Here is a 20,182-nt window from a genome sequence, read left to right as displayed (position 1 = left end):
AGCACACAGTAGGGCCTTGTAATGTGTGCCATTGTTATGATCATTATCCTACAAGAGGAGTTTGGGTTATTCTCTCTCTCTGTCAGACTGACTTAGCCTCCTTCCCTTACAGGGACCGGGTACGTGTGCCAGGGAGTGTGTGTGCATGGGCGTGTGACCGTGTGCAGCCACACCAGCTCGTGCCTGTGGAGAGGGGGAAGTCTTGTGTGGAATCAGTGCTGCAGCTTCTCCCAGGGAGAAGTCTCTGGCGAGCCTCCGGCTGGGAGAAGGATGGGCACGCTGGGCTTGGGGCGCTCACACCCAGGGCTGCTGCTAACCTTAGGTCAGGCCTGAATGTCCCTCCCCCAGACCCACTCAGGGGGTGGCAGCAGTAGGGTCCTGAGCTGAGGGCTCAGGGACCAGGACAGACTCTTATAGTGCCCAGGCCTCTGAGTTCCACCTGAGAAGATGAGGCAGCACCCACCTTCCCCAAGGCTCCTTCCTCAGTTCCCACCCTCTGCCTTCCCACCTGCCCACTGGCCTTTCTTCCCCACCTACACCTTTCCCTGGGAACCTGATCCCTGATCTTGAGGACAGGGGCTGGGAGGAGGGAGCTGTCCCGTTGTCCTGGGAGGCCCCCGTCTTGAGGAGAGCCCTTGATGCGTGGTAAGATTGTCCCACAGACCTGGTCTTGAGTCTTGGCTCTGTCTTGGACCTGCTGGGTAACCTCAGGCAAGTTCCTGGGCCTCTCAGAACCTCCACTGTCATGTCTGTAAAATAGACATAATGTAGCCTCTGCCATCCAGAATGTAAATGAGACTGCACACAGTGCCTGGAGTGCAGTGCACACGCAGTGGTGCACGGGCCAGGGGTGGGGTGGGGGTGTCGGGAAGCTGCTCTCTTGATGATTTGGGCTCCCAGGGCGGGAGGGGCCTGCCTTCCCGGCCTCCCTCTCTCCCCTCTGTCTGCACCTTTCCCTCTCCCTTGAGTGTGGGGTGCCAGTTTCGGCACCTTAAGGTTTCTCTAGAAACCTCATGAGTCTGGAGCAGGCATGCACATTGCAAGGTGTGTACGTAACCGTGCGAGTACGGTCTGGTGCGCAGTAGGTGGCTGAGTGTGCTCCTGGGGAATGCCCAAGAGTGCTTACGAGCCCGTGTAGGTGCACATACGTGTGCTCGATGCAGACGTGCAGTGTAGGTCTGTGGGAGTGTGTGTGCCTGTGAAGGGACAGTTAGGTGTGGAGTAGAAGCCTGGAATCCGGAGCCAGACTGCCTGGGTTTGCATCCCGGTCCTGCTGCCTTCTGGGTGAATAACCTTTCTTCGTCTCCGTCTTCTCATCTGTAAGATACTTACAATAATCCAAATGGTACCTGTTGATAATAACTCCAACACCTCCTCATTCAGCTCCTGAGGACAGTAGTCAATACCTGTAAATCACAGGACAGGGCCTGGAAGAAGACAGGAGCGGTGTTAGGTCTTTGTTAGCGAGCTCCACTGGGAACCTCCTGAGGGCAGAGACAGTGTCTGTTTTGCTCAAATTGGGTCCTTGTCACTTCCCCCAGTCTGCATTGAGTAAGGGACCTAAGAATGAGTGGCAGTCGGTCTGGGCGCGTGGAGAGGGGTGTGTGCGTGAGACACTCCGTCCACGGGGTGTGCGTGTGCGCGGGGCGTGAGTCTGCTGGGCCGGGGCATCTCCGCGCCTTCTGGAGCCGGCTGCTATTTCAGGAAGCCTCCAGTCTCCTCCTCCTTATGTAAATAAACATGACAGATCCCCTCGCTGTACCCGCGCGGGGAGCTGGGGCGGGTGGGAGCGGAGGCGGGGGCGTCCGCGGGGCGGTGCGCGCGTGCGTGTGTGGCCCGCGGCGGGCGCGCGCGTGCGGAGGGCGCGGAGGGCGCGGCGGGCGGGGTGGGGGGGCGCTGGCCCTGCCATGCCGGCCGGCGGGGGAGCGGGCGGGGGAGCTGGCGGGGAGCTGCCGGCCGGGGCGGCTCGGTGACGCTGGGGCCGGCCAAGCGGAGCTGGCCGCGCTGCCCGCTGCCTGAGATGGGGGGACAGATCACCCGCAGCACCCTCCACGGTAAGGCCCCCTTGATGCCCCGGGCCGCTCACCCCAAGCCTGGGGAAGGGCGCTGGGGCCGAGAGCTGGGTCATCCCCGGCCTCCTCACTCCCTGGTGGGCTGCAGGGCTGTGTGAGGGGCGCCCTTGGGTGGTGGGCGCTGGGGCGGGGAAGCGAGGGGCAGCGGAGAGCAGGAAGCGGGGCTCTCCCCGACAGCCGGTGGGAGGTCGGGCAGCCGAGGGCCCCACAATGTCTCCTTGTCCTACCTCCTTGTGCTCTTGGCCGGCACTGACCAGCCCCCAAGTGGGATGTGAGGTCCTGGGCTGCCCTACCCGCCTCTGCCTGGGACTGAGGCAAAGCAGTTGGTTAGGCAGCTGGGAGACCTGTCTGGCCTGGGATGTGGGCCTTGGAGGTAGTGCTGTGTTCCACCGGGGGCCAGGGGAAGACGTGTGGGCACGTGTGTGTGCACGAGTGTGTATTGGTGCTTGTGTCTGTGCTTGTGAGTGTGCGCCGGAGGTGTCTGTGGGTGTGTACCTGTGCTGGCTTGTGCCTAAGCACACTGGCGTGCAAGTGACAGCCCCCCACATTGCCTGACCTCCAAGTGTATACTTTGCAGGGGAGGCCAACAAACTCCTGACCCCTGGGGTGAAGTCCACAGCCAGACAGAGCCACTGGCTGGACAAGAAGCGGAGGAAGGGAGGGAGAATGGCTGGCTCCCTGTTGGCAGGGCTCCTGCTCACCCCATCTCCTGTCCTCTCGTCCCCCTGATTTTAGTGCTGTGGTTTTGGGAGCAGCATGGTCAGTGTGGTGGCACCAGAACCAGGAAGGGGAAGCCTTCCTGGGGCCTTATTTGTCTTCCCTGGGTCCCGGGAACTGGGGTTCCATTACAAACTGGCTGGTGCCAGACAGCATGGGCTGACCTTGGGGAGTCCCTGCCACACTCCCCTATATTCCCTGCTCCTCGCTCGGACAGGGTATTAGGAGATGAGGCAGCCTCCATCTGCTGAATCCCGCGGACACTGAGGAACCTGGGAGAGGCCCAGGAAGGAAGGAGGAGGTGGTGACTGGAGTGAGTGAGCAGCCGTGGCCAGAACGGGTGACCAGGTGGCTTCGCCCTTCCAGGCTCTGGACTTTGGGAGAGTAATTTGTAATTAAAAAAGAAAAAGGCAGGGAAAGACAAGGGAAAAGCAAATCATTGGCTCTCTTAAAAGGAAATGAATTTCGTCCTGGGACTGGAAGGCCAAGTGACAGATGGAAAGCCCTGGAAGACACATAATCCGGAGCCAGGCTAGGGGCAGTGCCAGTGGCCTGGGCCTTGGCCTGAGACTTGGGTTGGGCTGACCTGGGCCTGGGCCTGGCCCTGCCCGTCTGCAGGCCAGGTTTCTTCTCAGGGCTTGCTGGCCCCAGTGGGGCCTGTTGGCAGAAGGTCTGAGCCGACTGGCATTTTCCACTGGAGTCAGACTTGGGCAAGCCTGAGGCTTGGGAAGGACAGAGGTCCTCAGAGCATGCTCAGGACACAGCACACTGTCCTTCAGCTGCCTGGGAGCCCAGGCTCTGAGGGAGGTGAGGACCTAAGACCACCCAAGCTCATGCTCTGGAGTGGACAGGCGTGTGTTGTGACGAGGGCAGGTGTCTTCCTGAGCTTTAGTTTTCTCATCTGTCAATGGGGCTAGTAAAAGTGCCCTCCTTGTAAGATTATTGCGAGGGTTACATGAATCACTGTGAGTAGAGAACTCAACATGGGGAGGATCAAGAGGGTTTGGGAAGGCAGTCTGAGCCCAGGGTCATATTCCCTCCTTCATGTATGTCCCATTTCCCCGAGGACAGGAGGATAGCTTGGGGTGTACTGAGCACTCTAGGAGGTGGGCACCCAGGCTGGGTGGCCACTGGGGAGCCCTAATCACACGCCCCATCTGCCTTGGCCCACTCCTTCACCAGGACCACTGTTGCTGCGGCTCCCTTAAGTTGGCGTTAGCCTCTGCCTCAGCCTGCCACCCGCACGAGTAGAGGGGCGGGAGGTGGGGGTGTGGAGAGGAGGGTTTGCCTGTGCCCACACAGCCCCTGACCAGGCACGCTGGCTGCCCCAGTGGCTCTGGTTTCGCCCCCTTTGGGGAAGCGAGCTGCGGCCAGTGGAGATGCGGGGCTTTTGGCTGAACTCCTGAAGACACACTAAATGCTCCTTGGTTGTATTTCACTGTGGCCTTGGGCTTTTGGTTTGTTTCAGGCCATAGATTTGGGGTTGCGGGGTTACGGTGGGTGAGGGGAGGGTGACAGAGTGCCCAGGTCTCTGTGTGTGTGCGTGTAGCTGTGTGATGTGTCTCTATGTTTAAGGGATTGCATGTTATGGCGCCTGTGTTTCCATGTGTGGGCAGCCACATTTGTGGTCCTCTGTGCCTGTGACTTACGTACGTGTGTGTGTGTGTGTGTGTGTGTGTGTGTGTGTGTGTGTGGTGAGGAGTTGGGTTCCTCTGGGAGCAGCCTGGCAGGGGGCCGATGGGAAATGAATTCCCATTTGGAAAATGGTTTCAGCAGTTACATGCCTGATCTCTCATCGGCAGGTTTCCAGAGCTGCTCCCGGTCCCGAGGGCAGGCTGGCAGGGCGGGGAGGGGACACACAGAGGGGGGCAGTGCTAACACTGGGCGGCCTCCCCTCCCCTCACCCCTTCATCCCTGTCTTCTCTTTCTCCTCTTCCCTCCCTTTCTCCTTCACCTCCCTTCAATGCTCCCTCCCTTTGCTGAGAGCTTGACGTGTGGGTGACACACACATGCACCCACACATACGTGGCACTGCCAGGTGGGTCTCTGGATTTAAGAAGCCTGAGCGTTGGAGGATGCTGGGTGCAGAGACCTGAGACACTGGTTCCCACTTTCCCTCCTGTCTCAGGGGTGGGGGGGGGGGAGGGTGCTGTGTCCCCGAAAGGGAAATGGCTGACTGTGGCCTACTGCTGGTGCCTCAGAGGGGAAGCAGGTCTTGTCCCTTCTGCTGACTCCCCATTTGTCCTTCTTGGGTTCCCTAATCCTCACACAGGCAGCAGGGCAGGGAGCACCCAATGGCCTTCTGAGACCGGAGATTAGCACAGAGGGAGCCGCCTGGCTCCCGGCCGCAGCTCTGGGGGCTTAGGCCAGGGTGAGCGCCCTGCAGCCTGAAGGTGTGTATGAGCGCCCACACCCACTCGAGCCTGCGGGCTCCCAGGAGGTGGGCATCAGGTCACTCCATCTCCATATTTTGACCTCCGCCCAGCGCCCGGCACACAGTGGCTCACAGTAGGTGCTTGGTCAGTGAGTGGGTGTGGCAGGTAGAGGCCTTTGTACGCTGGACCACGCAGCAGCTGGAGCTGAAGGTAGCCTGGGGGAGGTGGGGGCAGCTGCCCGAGAGGTGAGACCCGAGCTGGGCGAGGAGGCCAGGCAAGATCAGGAAAAGAAGGGGAGGTGGACAGCGTTCTGCACCTGCTGGCTATGTGACTTCAAGTAGGTCCCCTCATTCATCTGAGTGACTCTGTGCCCACTTCTGTAAACTGGGGATGGTAGTCTTGCCCCGCCGTGGTAGGAAGGATTCAGTGAGCCATGGGCGCTGCGGGCAGCACACTGGCACACAGCGCTCGTAGGTGAGATGTGCTTTGCGGAGGTCTCTGCGGAGGCTCCCCTGTGTGTGCCTGCCAGTGTGCATACACACCCAGCTCCCTCTGCGTCCCCCAGGGCCTCTTCGACAGTGTCCCCTGGGTGCTCATGGCTGCCATGAGGCACACCTGCCATCTGTGTGTGTGCATGTATGTACACACGAGTGAGCGTGCGTTTGTGTGAGAGGAACGAAAAGTGACGGTCTGTGTGGGGAGTTGACCGATGTGGCTGAGCCTGGGGGCCTTGGGGCGGTGCTGGGAGGGCAGGGACATGGAGCTGAGCTCAGAGTAGTTATCATCTGGAATCACCTTCTGGAATCTTGGGGGGGAACAGGGGAGGGGGAGGAGGAAGACTGCTCCTTCTCCCAGCATGAGGACATCGGGAGGCACAGCTGTGTGCACATCTGGTTGCTGGAAATGTCGGAGATGGGCATGTCGCAGAGGGAGTGAGAGCAGGAGGCTTGGTGTAGAGATTAAGTTGGCTCTGAAGGTGCTGGTCCTGCCGTTCCCTGCCATTCTGCTTCGCCCACCTTGTCACCATGAATTCATTCAGTCTTCCAGGGAGCGTCAGGACCTGCTGTACACATAGCTGGGAGTCTGTGTGTGGGGGGGTGGTGACACGGCGCTAACATGGCCCTTCATCGTGGGTCATAAACGACAAAGGTGTAGGCGTAGGGGCTGCAGAGGTCATGGAGAAACTGACTCGGGTGGAGAGAAGGGTTCATGCAGGGAAAGGGGACTGAGCATGCTGCCAGCTACTGGGGGCCCACTGAGGAATCTCTGCGCAGCGTGACAGATCTGAGTTCAGAGCCCAGCTCCACCACCTGCCAGCTGTGTGACTTCAGGCAAGTCATTAGCTCACAGAGCCTCTGCTTCCTTATCTATGAAATGGGACTGTCGATACTGTCTTAGTTATCTATTGCTACATAACACATTTCCCCAAAACTTAGCAACTTAAAATAACAAATGTTCCATTATCTCACAGTTTCTTAGATCAGGAATCCTGGTATCGTTTCACTTGCTGCCGCTGGCTTAATGTCTCTCATGAGGTAGCAGTCAAGTTGTTGGCTGCGGTTGTGGTCTCATCTGAAGGTTTGCCTGCAGGGGATTCCTATTTAATCCTACTCACGTGGTTACTAGTGGTCCCTGGGCCCTTGCCACACGCTGTGGCAGCTGGCCTCCCCTAGAGGGAGCAATTGAAGAGAGGTGAGAGAGAGTAACTAAGACAGAAGCCACAGTCTTTTTATAACTCAGTCTTGGGTGTGACATCCCACTACTTCTGCTGTATTCTATTTGTTAGAAGCTAATTGTTAGGTCCAGCCCAGGGGAAGGAGCCCTACCTAGGGAAAGGGCTCCTACAAGGTCATGGATGCTAGGAGGTGGATCTGGAGATCATTGGACCATCGTAGAGGCTACGTCCCCCAGAAACCTGCCTTCACAGGTCGGGAGGGTCAGACCAGGCTGCGTATGAAGGGCAGCTGGTGCAGCATCTGCTATGCAAGAAGGAATCAGTCCTCGTGGCCTTCCTTGTCTGCTACTTTTCTCCTGCTGGCAAATGGGGAGCTATGGAAGGTTCTTGAGCAGACGGGGCTATAGGCAGGCATGTTGTATGGGATCTTGGTGCAGGGCTGGACAGGAAGCTGCTCGCTTAACTCCCTTCTTTTTTTTTGAGACAGAGTCTCGCTTTGTTGCCCAGGCTAGAGCGAGTGCCATGGCATCAGCCTAGCTCACAGCAACCTCAAACTCCTGAGCTCAAGCCATCCTTCTGCCTCAGCCCCCGAGTATCTGGGACTACAGGCATGCACCACCATGCCCGGCTAATTTTATATATATATATATATTAGTTGGCCAGTTAATTTCTTTCTATTTATAGTAGAGACGGGGTCAGGCTGGTTTCGAACTCCTGACCTCAAGCAATCCACCCACCTCAGTCTCCCAGAGTGCTAGGATTACAGGCGTGAGCCACCATGCCTGACCATCCCTTCTTTTTCTACTTTCTCCACCAGATGCAGGAAAGGGGAGGGCCCAAAGTGGGCATTCCCTGAACACCTGCTAATTCATCAGTTCATCAGAGATGGGAGAATCAAATACTGGCAATGCATTCAACAACTTTTACTGAGCACCTGCTGTGTGCTCTCAGCTGGACCCTGGGGAAAGAGCAGTAAAAAAGGGCTCATAGTCCCTCAGAGGGACAGACAGACACAAATAAGTCTACAGCCCAGCGCTGCAGACTTTCCCAGCCCAGCGCTGCTCTGCCTAACACAGGAACTGATCTGGGTGACTCTTTTCTCAACTCTTCTGGGGATGCACTTAGCCAGGACCATTCTGGATGCAGAGGAGACAAGTCCATGCATTGCATACATTAAGTGCCTCAGGGCGCCTGGGCTTAGTTCTGCGGAGGCACCAGGGTTGGGAAAGGCTGCCTGGTGAAGGGTGCTCTGTTAGGGGGTGTAGGGATCCCTAGAGCTCTGTAGCAGGGCCTCTAACCTAGTCTGGGGGTCAGAGAGACTTCTGGGAGAATCCAGGTCTGAAGGGTGAGTGAGAGAAAGGCAGGTAGGTGGGAAGGAGGAAGGAAAGGTTCTGGGCAGAGAAGGGGGCTTGGGCCAAGCTTGGAGGCCACGAGGCAGGCATAGGAGGTGGGAGCCCTTCAGGGAACCCAGAGAAGTTTACTTCTGCCCAGTTATACAATCCTTTCTGTCCCCCAATCTCCTCCCCACCTGCCCTCCCAGGAAGGGGGGGAGTCAGGAGTCCCCACCCTTTCAAGTGATCTCCCAAATTCTTTCCCCCAGAGGGAACCCTGTTCAATTAATGCATGTAAGTGAGTCCAAATCAGGAACACCCTGGCAATCTGAGATTAGGGCATTTGGGTAAAATAAAACTGTGGTCCAGCCTCTCTGGGCTGACATGAGCTGACCGTTTCCTATGGTCATGCCTGACTACAGCCCCTCCTAGGGTTGTTGTTGCTTTTATTTAAAAAAAGAAAAAAAGGCCTTATGTTGGGATCAGGTGTTAAAGTTTGCAAACATTCTTTCACATTTATGAATTTACTGGGTCCTCAGAATAGCCTGGAGAGGTGGGTAGGGCAGCTACGATGAGCCTTATTTTACAGAGAAAGAAACCAGGGTCCAGAGAGGCGAAGCAACTTGCCTCAAGTCACACAGCAGGTCTGTGGCCTGGCTGGGCTGTGAGCCCGGGGCCTCCTGCCTCCCGGGCTCATGCTCTGTGCCCCACCCACTGCCCAGAGTGGGTTGGGCACAGGAGGTGGAAACGATGATGACAGTGCTGGTGGTATTCAGGGCCACGGCTTCCGAATAAGGCCGTCGCAGAGGCGGTGGGATTCGGCTGGGTCTTGAGAGGGGCACAGTGGTGGGTGGGGTTTGGAGTGGTGCAGGTGAGGGGGGGCTTGGCTCGGGCAAGGTGTGGAGGTGGGAAAGCAGAGAGTGGTGTAAGTAGTGACAATAATAATAGTAACCACGTACTGAGTTTTGCATACACCATATCTTTTAATCCTCACAAGGATCCCATGAAGAAGGTCTAGCAGCGACCCCATTTTACAGATGAGAAAAGTGAGGTTCTTGGAGGTCTTACAGTTAATGACAGAGCTGCTGGGCATGGAGGTAGCCAGGGCTGGGTTCAGATTTGGACTCTTCACTCTGGTTGGGTGACCTCAGCATGTAACTTAACTTCTGAGGATCTGTGTCAGCGTGGCATTGGTAGCATAAATCGAGACGCTGCCTGCTAAGCCACGCAGAGGTTGTGTGTCGTCATCAGTATCTGTGCCGTTGCCCTGGTTCGGGTGGTCAGCTCCCCCTGGCCCCCATCTCCCTGGCTGGGCATCTGGGGTTCTGCCTGTGGTCCTGGGCGGAGCCTTGTGGGAGCAGCGGGGAGGTCAGCCTGGCGGCTTTGTGTGTCCAGGCATCTGCCCTGGGACCCCACCGAGAGGGAGGAATGAGATCCAGAGCCAGCCGAGGGTCACCCAGAGGGCTGGCCAGGCTGGTGTCTGGCAGCTCATAAATGCCCAGAAGGAAGGGGCCGTGGGGGAGTTTCCATTGTGTCAGCGGCAGCCTGGCCTGAGCAGGGTGCCCCCCCTGTGGCTCCCAAGAGCTTGTAAACCTGTCACTAGGGGGCCCTCCCTGGGAGCTCTGCTGGGAGCCAGGTGGCACGGTGGAGGCCCCAGCCAGGGCCATTTGCCAGCAGCAGTTGCACAGCCCACAGGCCCACCAGCTTGAGGCCCTTCCTGTGGCCGCATCGTCCACACAACCTTCCCTGCCAAGCCCGCCATCTTGGACTCTGGGGAAAATGGCCTCTAGTATTCGATACTGAGTAGGGTCAAGGACCCTGGGCATGGCATTGGAAGACCAGGGTTCAAGTCTCAGTTCTGCCACATAATTGTTGTGTGACCTCAAGCGAGTTGCTTAACCAGCCTGAATCACAGCTCAGCCACAGAATGGAGACTTAAGGGTCATAGTGTATGTTCAAGTGCTGGGAGGGAGCCCAGTTGGATAGCAGAGGAAGAAGCCCCGTCCCCAGCTGTCCCCTCTGGACCCTTGGCATCAGAGCTATGCTCCGGGTTCATTCTCGTTTTGCTTTCTGCTCCGGCTACCCCCCTCCCCCGGGTTTAATGCCAGCTGTGATGGACGAGTGACTGAGAGCACCACTCATCGTAGTCCATGAGATAGCACCTCCTGGAAGGGTGCAGGGCACAGCCTACGTGGCTGTGTGTGGTGGCCCTGGCCCGGGTTCAGAAGAGAAGTGACGAGGTCTGAGTTAGGGCCATGGTAGGAGAGTGGACAGGAGGGGCAGAACCCAGGGGCGTTTGTTCCTCAGGCTGGATTGGCAGATCGGGTGTGGGGTACCCAGGGAGGGGTGAGTCGGGAGTCCAGCTGGGTCTGCCGAGTGACAGGAGCCCACGGTCCAAGGGCAGGAGATGCCCAGCAGACCAGAGAGGGTTTTCAAGTAGTCTCCCCAGAGGAGGCCGGTGGGCACTGATCCCACAGTGAGCTGGGTACCGAGAGAAGAGCTGAGGACACAATGCCATACCGTGCAGTCACACAGCGTGTAGCCTTTTATGTGTGGCTCTCACTTAGTGTGTTTTGCTGTGTCAATGCCACATTCCTTTTCCCTTCAGAGTGGCTGTTGTGGTGTGGAGGTGCCATGTTTTATTTATCCATTCACCAGTTGAAGGACATTTGAGGCGTTTTCAGTTTTGGGCTATTATGAATAAGACTGCTGTACATTTGTGTACAGGTCGTTGTGTGAACATGTCCTTGTGGGTAAGTGCCCAGAAGTGTGAGCACTGGGTCACGTGGTAGACATTTCACTTTGGAAGAAACTGCCAAGGCGATTTCCACATTGTCTGCCCGGCTTGCGTCCCGCCAGCAGTGGATGAGGGCTGAGAACGTCGTTTGTATTTCTGTATGTGTGTATGGAAACATAGAAGGCCACACACCCCCCAGGGTGCTCTCTGAGAGGTTTTTAGGTGGTAAATGGATGAAAATTTTTTTTATATTTTACAAGTTACAACTATATTTTAATGAGCATCGAAAAAAACGTATCCAGCACATCAAACCCATGGTTTCCTGGCTAATGGCATTGTCCCTTGAGTCAGATTGCTGGGTTTAGCTCCCAGATTCCTTTCCTACTGGTTGTGTGACCTTGGGCAAGCCACTTAATGAGGCTCACATTTGTCGTCAGTAAAATGGGTTAATAATGTCCCTTCCTACCTCATAAGTTTTCCTGTAAGGGTGAAACTGGTAAGTGTATGTAAAACTCCCAGTCCAGAGCTTGGCACGTATAAGCACTTGACAGATGGCTGCCATTAGTATTAGACATGTATGGCCCATGAGTGACGGGTGTGTGTTTAGTGTGTATTGTTTTGTACATCTGTGTACATGAATACATGCATGTGTGCACAATATGTGTGTGCATGTGTGGTTGCTGGTCTCAGCAGTAGGGGAGAGGATGAGGCCCTAGGGTCAGGATTACCTTCATGTGCTCACAGGTGTATGTGTGCCCATGAGTGTGCCTTTGTTGGACACATGTCTGTGTCCTCAAGGTCTCTCTATTCTTACCCTCCCCATCTGTGCTGCTGTCAGCCAGGGTGCCGGGCCTGTGCTGCCCCTGCCACCCTCTCAGCCTGCACCCCAGGGTCCTCCTTGTGGAAAGGGGGCCTTAGGGAGTGTCCTCCAGGGCCCGTGTCTCAGGCCCCATGTGTCTCTGCCATACTTGCCCAGAGCTGGTGTTTTCTGGGCCTTTACCCTGGGCCCCAGAACCCCAGCAGGGTTGGGCAGGAAGGCGAGGAAGCGTTTTGAAGGGATTGCAGGCCCGCAGTGAGTCCGTGCACTCTGGGCGGAGGCTGGGGAGGGAGAAGCCCAGAGGAGAGGCTCTGATCAGCAGCTGGGCTCAGCAGGTTTTAGAAAAACACTTTGAGGTATAATTGACATACACTAAACTGCACGTTTCAATTGTCTAGTTTGGTGAGTTTTAACATACGTATGGCCCCGTGAAGTCATCACCCCAATCTAGGTAAGGAACATGTGGCCTAGATGTGACCTGTGCTCCCTGGTAACCCCTTCCTCGCCCTCCTCCACCCAGGCCCCTGCTTATCTGTGTTCCATCACCGTAGCTGGGTTTGCACGCCCTGCAGTCTGATAAAAGTGGGGCAAGGTAGAGGGAGAGGACGAGGAAGGGCCCTGAAGGGAGAGGAGGCCCCGCAGTTGCTGCATGGACTGTGGGCTCTTTTGTTTTCTTAAACTGCCTTATTTCATTCAGCAAAATAATTTTGAAATTCATCCATGTTGTTATTCATATTTGTAGTGCATTGCTTTTTACTGCAGAGTAGCAGTCCATTGTGTAGTAGCATTCCATTGTGTAGTAGGATTCTATTGTGTAGGATTCCATTGTGCAATAACTCCATTGTTAGCCATTCAACACAGCAGGGGTTTTTCCCCTTATGCTTTTGTTTCTGCATACGGATATATCCCTAAACAATCTGTAATGTTGCCTTTCACCAGCAGGTTTTTGAAACCATGAGTCAAGCCGTGTCTGAGGCTGGCCTGAGTCCAGTGGGCATCTTTTCCAGGCAGGGCACCTGTAGCCAGTGCCACTCTCTGCCCTTTGGCCCAACTGTCCCTGTCCCTGGAATCACCTTCCCTCCTCTGCAGTAACCAGAGGCCACTCAGTGTCTTCCAGGTGGCCTTGCCAGACTGTCTGGGTCTCCTCTGAGCACTTCCGGCCCTCACAGCCTCCTGGCTGCCAAGGCCCTTGTACTGTTCAGCCACCACTGTTTTGTCCCCTTGGTGAGGGCAAGGGGAGTTCCTCCTCCAGAGAGCCCAGACCGATGCACAGGGTGTCTGGCTGGTTCTGGGCTATGGGGACTGGTGTCTGGGGCCCTCTGGGGAAGGAGGGAGCAAAGATGCAAAGGGATGCAAACCAAAGCAAACACAGCCTGGACAGAGGGCTGGTCTTCCTGGCTTCCAGGATTCCTCTCTCCCTGTCTCCGCCCTCCTTGTCTTCCATCTCCTTCCTGGAAGCCCCTCCTCCTGGACCTTTAGGGAGTGGAAGGGTCTGGGTGGGCCTGATGCCAATGAGCTGTCTGCATCACTAAGTCCTTGCCTTGGAGGGACCAAAATTCGAAACTTCCGGAAGGCCTCTGTCCCACTCTGTGGCTTTCTGCTCCTCCACTCCCTTCTCTTCCCCTCCTTCATGGCTCTCTTTCCTGCAGGTGACAGCATGGGTGGGGCTCTACTTTCTGAGGATGGACACAAACCTTGGGGACAAGTGAGCACCTTCTGCCCATCCCCCAGCCCTTGAGGCTGCATATTAATGCTGCAGGTGCTGCTGTCACTTGTCTTAGAGCCAGAGAGGGGAAGAGTCTTCCTCAAGGTCACACAGCCAGTTAGTGACAGACACAAGCCACCCACAGGTAGACTCATACTCTTTCCTCTCCCTTCCCTGTCTCCTGGAGGCCAACTGCATGTTTGTGAAGTGTCTTCTCCTCAGCTAAGCCCTGCCCGGTACTCCGACCCACTTTGGGATGCGGTAGACCCGTCCGCAGAAGAAAGCGCCATGCCTCCCTGGCCGGGGGATCTGTGGCAGACCCCGCAGCCCTCCTGTGCCCTGGATGCTTCAGGCTCGGGTCCTGTAAAGCAGGGAGAAGCCTGGGTGCAGGGAGTGGCCTTGAGGGAGGGGACCTGGGCACAGCGCCTGCCCACCTTCCTGGGCTCCCCCGGTCACCTCCACTGCAGCCCAGCCATGTCAGCCCAGCTCCAGTTCCTCAGGAGGCTTTCCTGAGATGTGACCTGCCTGTCAGTCCTAGTGCCTAGTACTGTGTGCCTTTTTGTGTCGCGAGGTCTGTCCATGATTCTTTCTGCCTGGACTGTTGGCTTCCTGAAGACAAGATCCGTGTATGTTTCCTGTCTATATCGCCAGAGCCCAGGACAGAGCTTGGTATTCAGCAGATATGTAACGAGTAGTTATTGAGTAAAATAAATGAATAAATCAGTGGCTGGCGGTGGGCAGACAGTAAGTGGTGATGTAGCTCATGGTAGGTTAGGGGTGGTGGAAGGAGATGGTGGTGGTGGGAGTCAGGGTGGGGAAGGAGGGTGGTGGGTGGCAGAGTGGGAGATAGCAGCAGACAGTGGCTTGGGGAGGGTGGCAGTAAAAGGTGGTGGTAGAGCAGGAACGCTGGGCAGTGAGTGACCTCTGCTGTGCCCAGCCCTCTGTGCTTCCGTAGGGGACTCTCTTCAGGCTCCTCGGCCAGTTAAGTTCTCTGACACTGTGGCCTGTTCCTTTGCAGACTCCATTGGGGGCCCTTTCCCTGTCACCTCCCACCGATGCCACCACAAGCAGAAGCACTGCCTGCCGGTGCTGCCCGGCGGGGGCCTCCCGGCCACACCGCTGCTGTTCCACCCGCACACCAAGGGCTCGCAGATCCTCATGGACCTCAGCCACAAGGCCGTCAAGAGGCAGGCCAGCTTCTGCAACGCCATCACCTTCAGCAACCGCCCCGTCCTCATCTACGAGCAAGTCAGGCTGAAGGTGGGCCTCCCTGCCCTCTGCATCCCGGGGCCTCGGACTGTCCCTCAGCCACTGCCTGCACCACCCCACAGCCACACGCTGCCCCTCCCCTTTCCTCTCTGTGCCCGCTTCCCTCTTCATTCCCTTTCCTGACCCTCCCTGTGTGACAAAGAAGGGGCCACTAGCCTCTTCCCCAGACCATGGGCGGCTCCCCGGGGAGGGGAAGGCGTGGAGGGGTGGGCAGGCTGGCCTGGCGCTCCAGGGAGTCTGCCCGAGGGGGGTGCCCTTGGTCTGCCTGACCAAGGGGGAGGCTGGGCTGAGGCCGACCCCTGCCACCCAGATCACCAAGAAGCAGTGCTGCTGGAGCGGGGCCCTGCGGCTGGGCTTCACGAGCAAGGACCCGTCCCGCATCCACCCCGACTCGCTCCCCAAGTACGCCTGCCCTGACCTGGTGTCCCAGAGCGGCTTCTGGGCCAAGGCGCTGCCCGAGGAGTTTGCCAACGAGGGCAACATCATCGCCTTCTGGGTGGACAAGAAGGGCCGCGTCTTCCACCGCATCAACGACTCAGCCGTCATGCTCTTCTTCAGCGGAGTCTGCACGGCCGACCCGCTCTGGGCCCTGGTGGATGTCTACGGCCTCACGCGGGGCGTCCAGCTGCTTGGTGAGTGCCTGCCGCTCTGGCCCCGGGCGCAGGGTACCCCCCTAGGCCTCTGAGTGCTGGCCTGACATGCTCGATCCATCAGGTGTAGGGACCCTTCCTTGACTGGTGGCAGCCCAGGGCCAAGGGGCACAGGGGCAGCTCTGGGAGCCTGGTGGGAACTGCAGGGAGTTCGTCCCTCGTGGCCCGCAGCTGTGGCCAGTGGAGCCCGGGTGAGATCGCTTCCCTGCGCAGCCGCTCAGGTGGTGCCTGTGAGCGGTGGGCAACCTTCACAATCACAAACAGCAGAAGGCCACCCCTCCTGGAAGCAATTAATGCTAATCGTCATAACCATGGTTCACCACTGCGCGTTCTCATAGCAACCCTGGCAGGCGGACTCCACTACGGGGAGTCTCCACAGGGGTGAAGACGCAGGTCCAGGTAGGTCGAGTCACTGCCCAGGACTGGTAGAGCCAACTCCAACACGAGCTCTCAGCCCCGGGCTCTGTAGTCTGCCAGGAGGCTGGGTTCCAAGCCCTGGTGCCTTTTCCTGGGATGTTGGGTAAAAGGGTAGAAGCAGGAGCAGAAGGAATGTTCTGGGGGAGGTAAGACTCTGCCACTGGCTCCTTCAGGGGAGCAGGAGGGCAAACATCCCCGGGGTGGGAGGAGGAGCCTCAGAGGCTGCCTGGAGCACTAGGTGCCGGGCTTCCCGGCAGCGGCACACATGCCAGGGCTGGAAGGGGCCACGGAGAATCTCAGACTTCCTCGGGTACACGGTGAGTTTGTGGTTAAGGTGGGACTAGAACCCAGGCCACCTGACTCCCAGTCCAAGATCCTTGCCATCTGGCTGTACTCATGACAGGCTCTCAGGTGAGTGTGTGTGTGCGCGCGCACGTAGACCCTGGGGACAGATTAGCCCATCGACAAACTGGCTTTGTCTCCAGGCCGAGCCTGTGCAAGTCTTATCTGTAAAGTGGGTTGCTGGGAAGATTGCTTTAAAGAGGCTGTGAGTAAAGTACCCGGCACGGTCCCGGTGCCAAGTACACGCTCGGGCAACACTCGTTCCTTCCTCGCCCTTCCCTACCCGCCTCTCCCTGCAGAGAAAGATGCCATGAAGGTGGTTGACGACTATTTTCCTTCCTTTCTGACTTCAGAGCCTAGTAACAGGGAAGCTCTTCTTTCCAAAACACCTTTATCTGAGTAAAAAGTCAGTGAAAGTAAGAACAGAGAAATGAGTCAGAAGCCTGTCTATTTGTTGAGTTCCAAACATCAGGGGGCTGTTTTTATTAACTAGTAGTTTGGGAACTTTCTGTTTTTGAACTCAATAAAAGTGTTTCTGCATTCACGCTGACATGTCAAGAGCCTGAAACCCAGCTGTTTGGTCTCAGCAGCTGAAGAAGGGAGCCCAGGTGTTTGCCCAGGTGCCTTCCCCGCCTGTGACATGGGTGTCCCTGTAGGGCCTCTGCTGCCAGAGGCAGAAAGGGCAGTGGTTGTGCACCAACCCCGGCTGGATTCTGGCCTCACCCTGTGCTGGGGGTAGGACCTCAGTTTCCTCATCTGTAAAACGGGGGCAATAACAAACACTGTCAGGGTTCTTTTGAGGCTCAAAAAGCCGACCTGTGGGAGCCGCTGAGGTGCAGTCGGGGGTCAGTGCCCATCGCCCCCCCATGCTGCAGAGGGCAGAGCCTAACCCAAGGCTCCTGCCAGTGCCGTGGCGCTGCCTGCTGTCCCCAGGGCCCCACACTTCCAGGCACTGGAGTCCCGACGCTTGAGTCTGAGCTGCAGCCTGGCACGTCGCCTGAGCCTCGGTCTTCTCATCTGTGTGATGGCTGTGGATACCATGCCTCGGCCCCCGCTCGACCTAGGGGTGGAGGACAGAGAATGTCTGTCCTCTTGAGAAAGTCACCGTCTTGTTGGGGGTGGCCTGGGGGAAAGAGGTGAGGCACCATTTTTGCTTTTTCCGAAGGAAATAACACCCTTCCTGGCTGTGCCCACTCTGGCTTCAAGACCTAGCTCTAAAGTCCCCTCCTCCCTGAAGCCTTCCTGGGTGGAATTCTCTTCTCTGTCCTTGTGTCCCACCACGTGGCGCCTGCATGTCTCAGTACAAGGCACTGGCTGAACCTGGGTCTGTTCCTGTGTCTGTTTCCCCGTAGACAGCGGGGCTGTAGGGAGGAGCCCCCTTACCCGTCGGGTCCTCTCCAGGTGGAGTCTCGTACCCGCCTGCAGGGGTGGGTGGGCGAGTGGGGTGACTTGTTAGATGAAGAAAGGGGTTGGGGGAGCTGAGGCAGACCCCGCCCTGCCCACGGACAGCCCTGCTGTCTGGGAAGTTGGGATGAAGCACACGGCAGGGCATAACCCGAGAGAAGACAGCAGATCGCTGAAGGCTGCGTCATAGGATGCCTGCCATCTGCCGAGATGGTTTCCATCCAGTTAGCTCACTTAACCCCTCAGCAGCAGGCCCCAGAAGGAGTGTTTTTTATCCCCATTTGGCAGGGAGATAACTGAGGCCCACAGGAGGCCCGGCTTGTCCTTGTAGGGATGTGGCAGAGCTGGGACTCGAACTGGATGTTCTGATACCAAAAGCAATGCATTTCCTGTTACCCTGCAGCAGGTTTAACATAAAAGGAGGCAGGAAGTCAGAGAGGGCGGAGGTCAGTGAGGGAGGATGGAGTCTGGGAAGGCTCCTTGGAAGAGAAGGCTGGGCTGGGCCTGCATGTGCTGGAGGCGTCTGGGCAGGGGGCGAGGAAGGGGAACGCACCAGGTGACTGGGGCTTCCAGCCTCAGAGGGGCTGGGGAGGGGCCAGAGCCCAGGCGGCCTGCCCAACCCCCTCTTTGACTATAAATGGGTTTGCAGCAGTATTTTCAGTTGCGTTCGGATTTCTGACAGGCTCCCCTCTGCACACCCGATAAGGCCGGAGCCCCAAGGATTCCCGTACTAGCTGTAAATCACCATAATCCCTGGGCATTTTCAAACACTGACTGTGGCCCCTAAATTCAATTAGCAGATTGAAATATCTCTTCATTCTGTTCTTCTTAAATTGATCTTTTTTTTTTTTTTGTAAATAAAAAAAGAGAGCGAGTGTCCATTCAAGAGATATCCGAGGTGGGCACCGCGCGCTCTGTCTCCGCCTGCGCCCTGCCCTCTGAGATGTCCCTGCTGCCTTGAACCCTCCTCTCCCCTTCCTCTCTTCCCACCTCTCCCTCTCTCCCCTCCCTGCTTCCTCCCTTCCCACCTCTCCCTCTCTCCATGGTGGGCCACTTCGTTTCCTTCAGTATCTCTGGGCCTTTCCCTCTCTCTCCCTCTGCGGGTCCTCCGGCTCTTCTTGTCCTCCCTGTCATCCCCTCCCACCTGCTGAGTCTCCTCTGAAGAAGGTCGCTCTCTGTCTTGGCAGCTTTGAGGCTGGGCCAGTCTGTCCTGGGGTGATTATTCCTCAAACCAGTGTCCAATCTTTAGGGATTTTCTGCCAGGCCTGCCCCTGTTCCTTCTCCATCTGGAACCTGTGGCCACAGCCCTCCAAACCTCAGCTGGCCCCTATCTGCTCCTCCTGGGCTGCCTGGCACATAGTAGGTATGCAAGTCAGGTTGTGTCCCTGGACAGAGTGGAGGCAGGGTCTGGTGTCTCCCCCCGCCGACCCTCATCCTGCCCTCTGTGCCCTGACCATGATGCAGGGACACTGTCGCCAATGCCACGGCCCCAGCAGGCCGCAGGCTGGCCAGCCACCCCGCTACGCTGGAGCTGGGCAGATCACCCTCTTTCCTCGGGGCACCCTGGCCCAAGCCCAGGCTGGTAACTCCAAGAATAACAGCTTCCTACCTCCAGGAAGAAGGACCCGCCAGCAACTAAATAAACACAAATTTTATGGGGTGATTAATACTTGGAGAGAGAAGCTCCTCTCCCAGTTTTCAAGGTCTTCTTGCTCCTCTGAGAACTGTTGACTCAGGAAGCCCAGCCGTGAGTCCTGGCAGGAAGCTGATGAGCAAGACTCCACGTGCAGGGTGCTGAGCATCCCTCTGTGCCCACTGCAGCCTAGGCACCCTGCAGGGGGCGGGGGGAGATGGAATTGTTGAAAACCAGCCCATCTCCTTGACGAGTGTTTCCACTGGGGACATACAATATGACTGATGTGAGGTGGCCTAAATCCAATCCTGCGATTAAGCGTGGGCTGAAGAGTAAAACTGTGAGGGTGTAACCGGGGAGCAATCCAGGAGGACTTCCTGTAGGAGATGCATTTCAAGTCAGGAACTTAGGGAAACAATGGGTTGGTTGAGGAGGAACAATTTAGCTCAGACAGGAGGGGTGTGCACAGGCACAGAGGGGGGAATTAACAGTCAGCAAGGGAGCAGATCCTTGGGAAGAGATGAAATAGAAAGGTAGCAGGTGACTTGCGGAGGTGAGGAGCATGCAGGGGTGTGGGTTGTGTATGCATCCACAGGGGGGAGAGCCATGAGAGTAGAAAGCTTCCAGCAGCTTCTGTGCCCTCAAGTTGTTCAATTAAAGGGATTACGGTTAATAATGGGGAAGTGCAAGGTCCAGAGATGGGGAGGGGCCTGCCCAAATCCTCCCAGCTGGTCTGAAGCCAGGCCAGGCTGGGAATCCAGATCTCCCAGGCTGATCTGGGAATGCAGTCAGAGGGAGGAGACCTATTGGCACATCAGAGTGGTTGTGGCGGAGCCCAGGAGGGTGCTAGGAGGGTATTAGGGGACTCCCAAGGGCTCATGGCATTTTGTTTTGTCCCTCTGGAGGAAAGAGCTGTGTGGAGACTCAGGGTAGCCTTCTGAGGGCCAGGCTGCTGCTGGGTTGGTTCTCGGGGGAGGCTGGGCGCCCCGGAGGTAAGGCCTGGGTCAGGTCCCCTGTCCAGGATATGCCTCAGCTTGG

The 20,182-nt window shown here is 57.1% G+C and overlaps 2 protein-coding genes across 3 annotated transcripts in view; one reads left to right on the top strand and one right to left on the bottom strand.

Annotated features, from left to right (window-relative positions):
* Positions 1 to 20,182, top strand: part of NEURL1 (neuralized E3 ubiquitin protein ligase 1) — a 76,317-nt gene that overhangs the window by 41,730 nt on the left and 14,405 nt on the right. The window contains exons 1-3 of one of the 2 annotated variants that reach the window (XM_012770530.3): positions 1,949 to 2,054; positions 14,448 to 14,689; positions 15,009 to 15,330. In XM_012770530.3, coding sequence (XP_012625984.1) covers positions 2,021 to 2,054; positions 14,448 to 14,689; positions 15,009 to 15,330 — 598 coding nt within the window. In that variant the 5' untranslated portion in view covers positions 1,949 to 2,020. Of the gene's footprint in view, positions 1 to 1,948; positions 2,055 to 14,447; positions 14,690 to 15,008; positions 15,331 to 20,182 lie in introns of those variants that run through there. The other variant, XM_012770523.3, reaches the window with a different exon arrangement.
* The window catches only part of ATP5MK (ATP synthase membrane subunit k), a 173,020-nt gene that overhangs the window by 139,013 nt on the left and 13,825 nt on the right, over positions 1 to 20,182 (bottom strand). The gene's annotated exons all lie outside the window — the stretch shown is intronic.

Source organism: Microcebus murinus, chromosome 14, assembly GCF_040939455.1.
Source record: "Microcebus murinus isolate Inina chromosome 14, M.murinus_Inina_mat1.0, whole genome shotgun sequence".
In the NCBI taxonomy this organism is placed as follows: Eukaryota; Metazoa; Chordata; class Mammalia; order Primates; family Cheirogaleidae; genus Microcebus; species Microcebus murinus.
The sequence above is the reverse complement of the archived record's forward strand: the minus strand, read 5'-3'. Positions and strand labels throughout refer to the sequence as shown.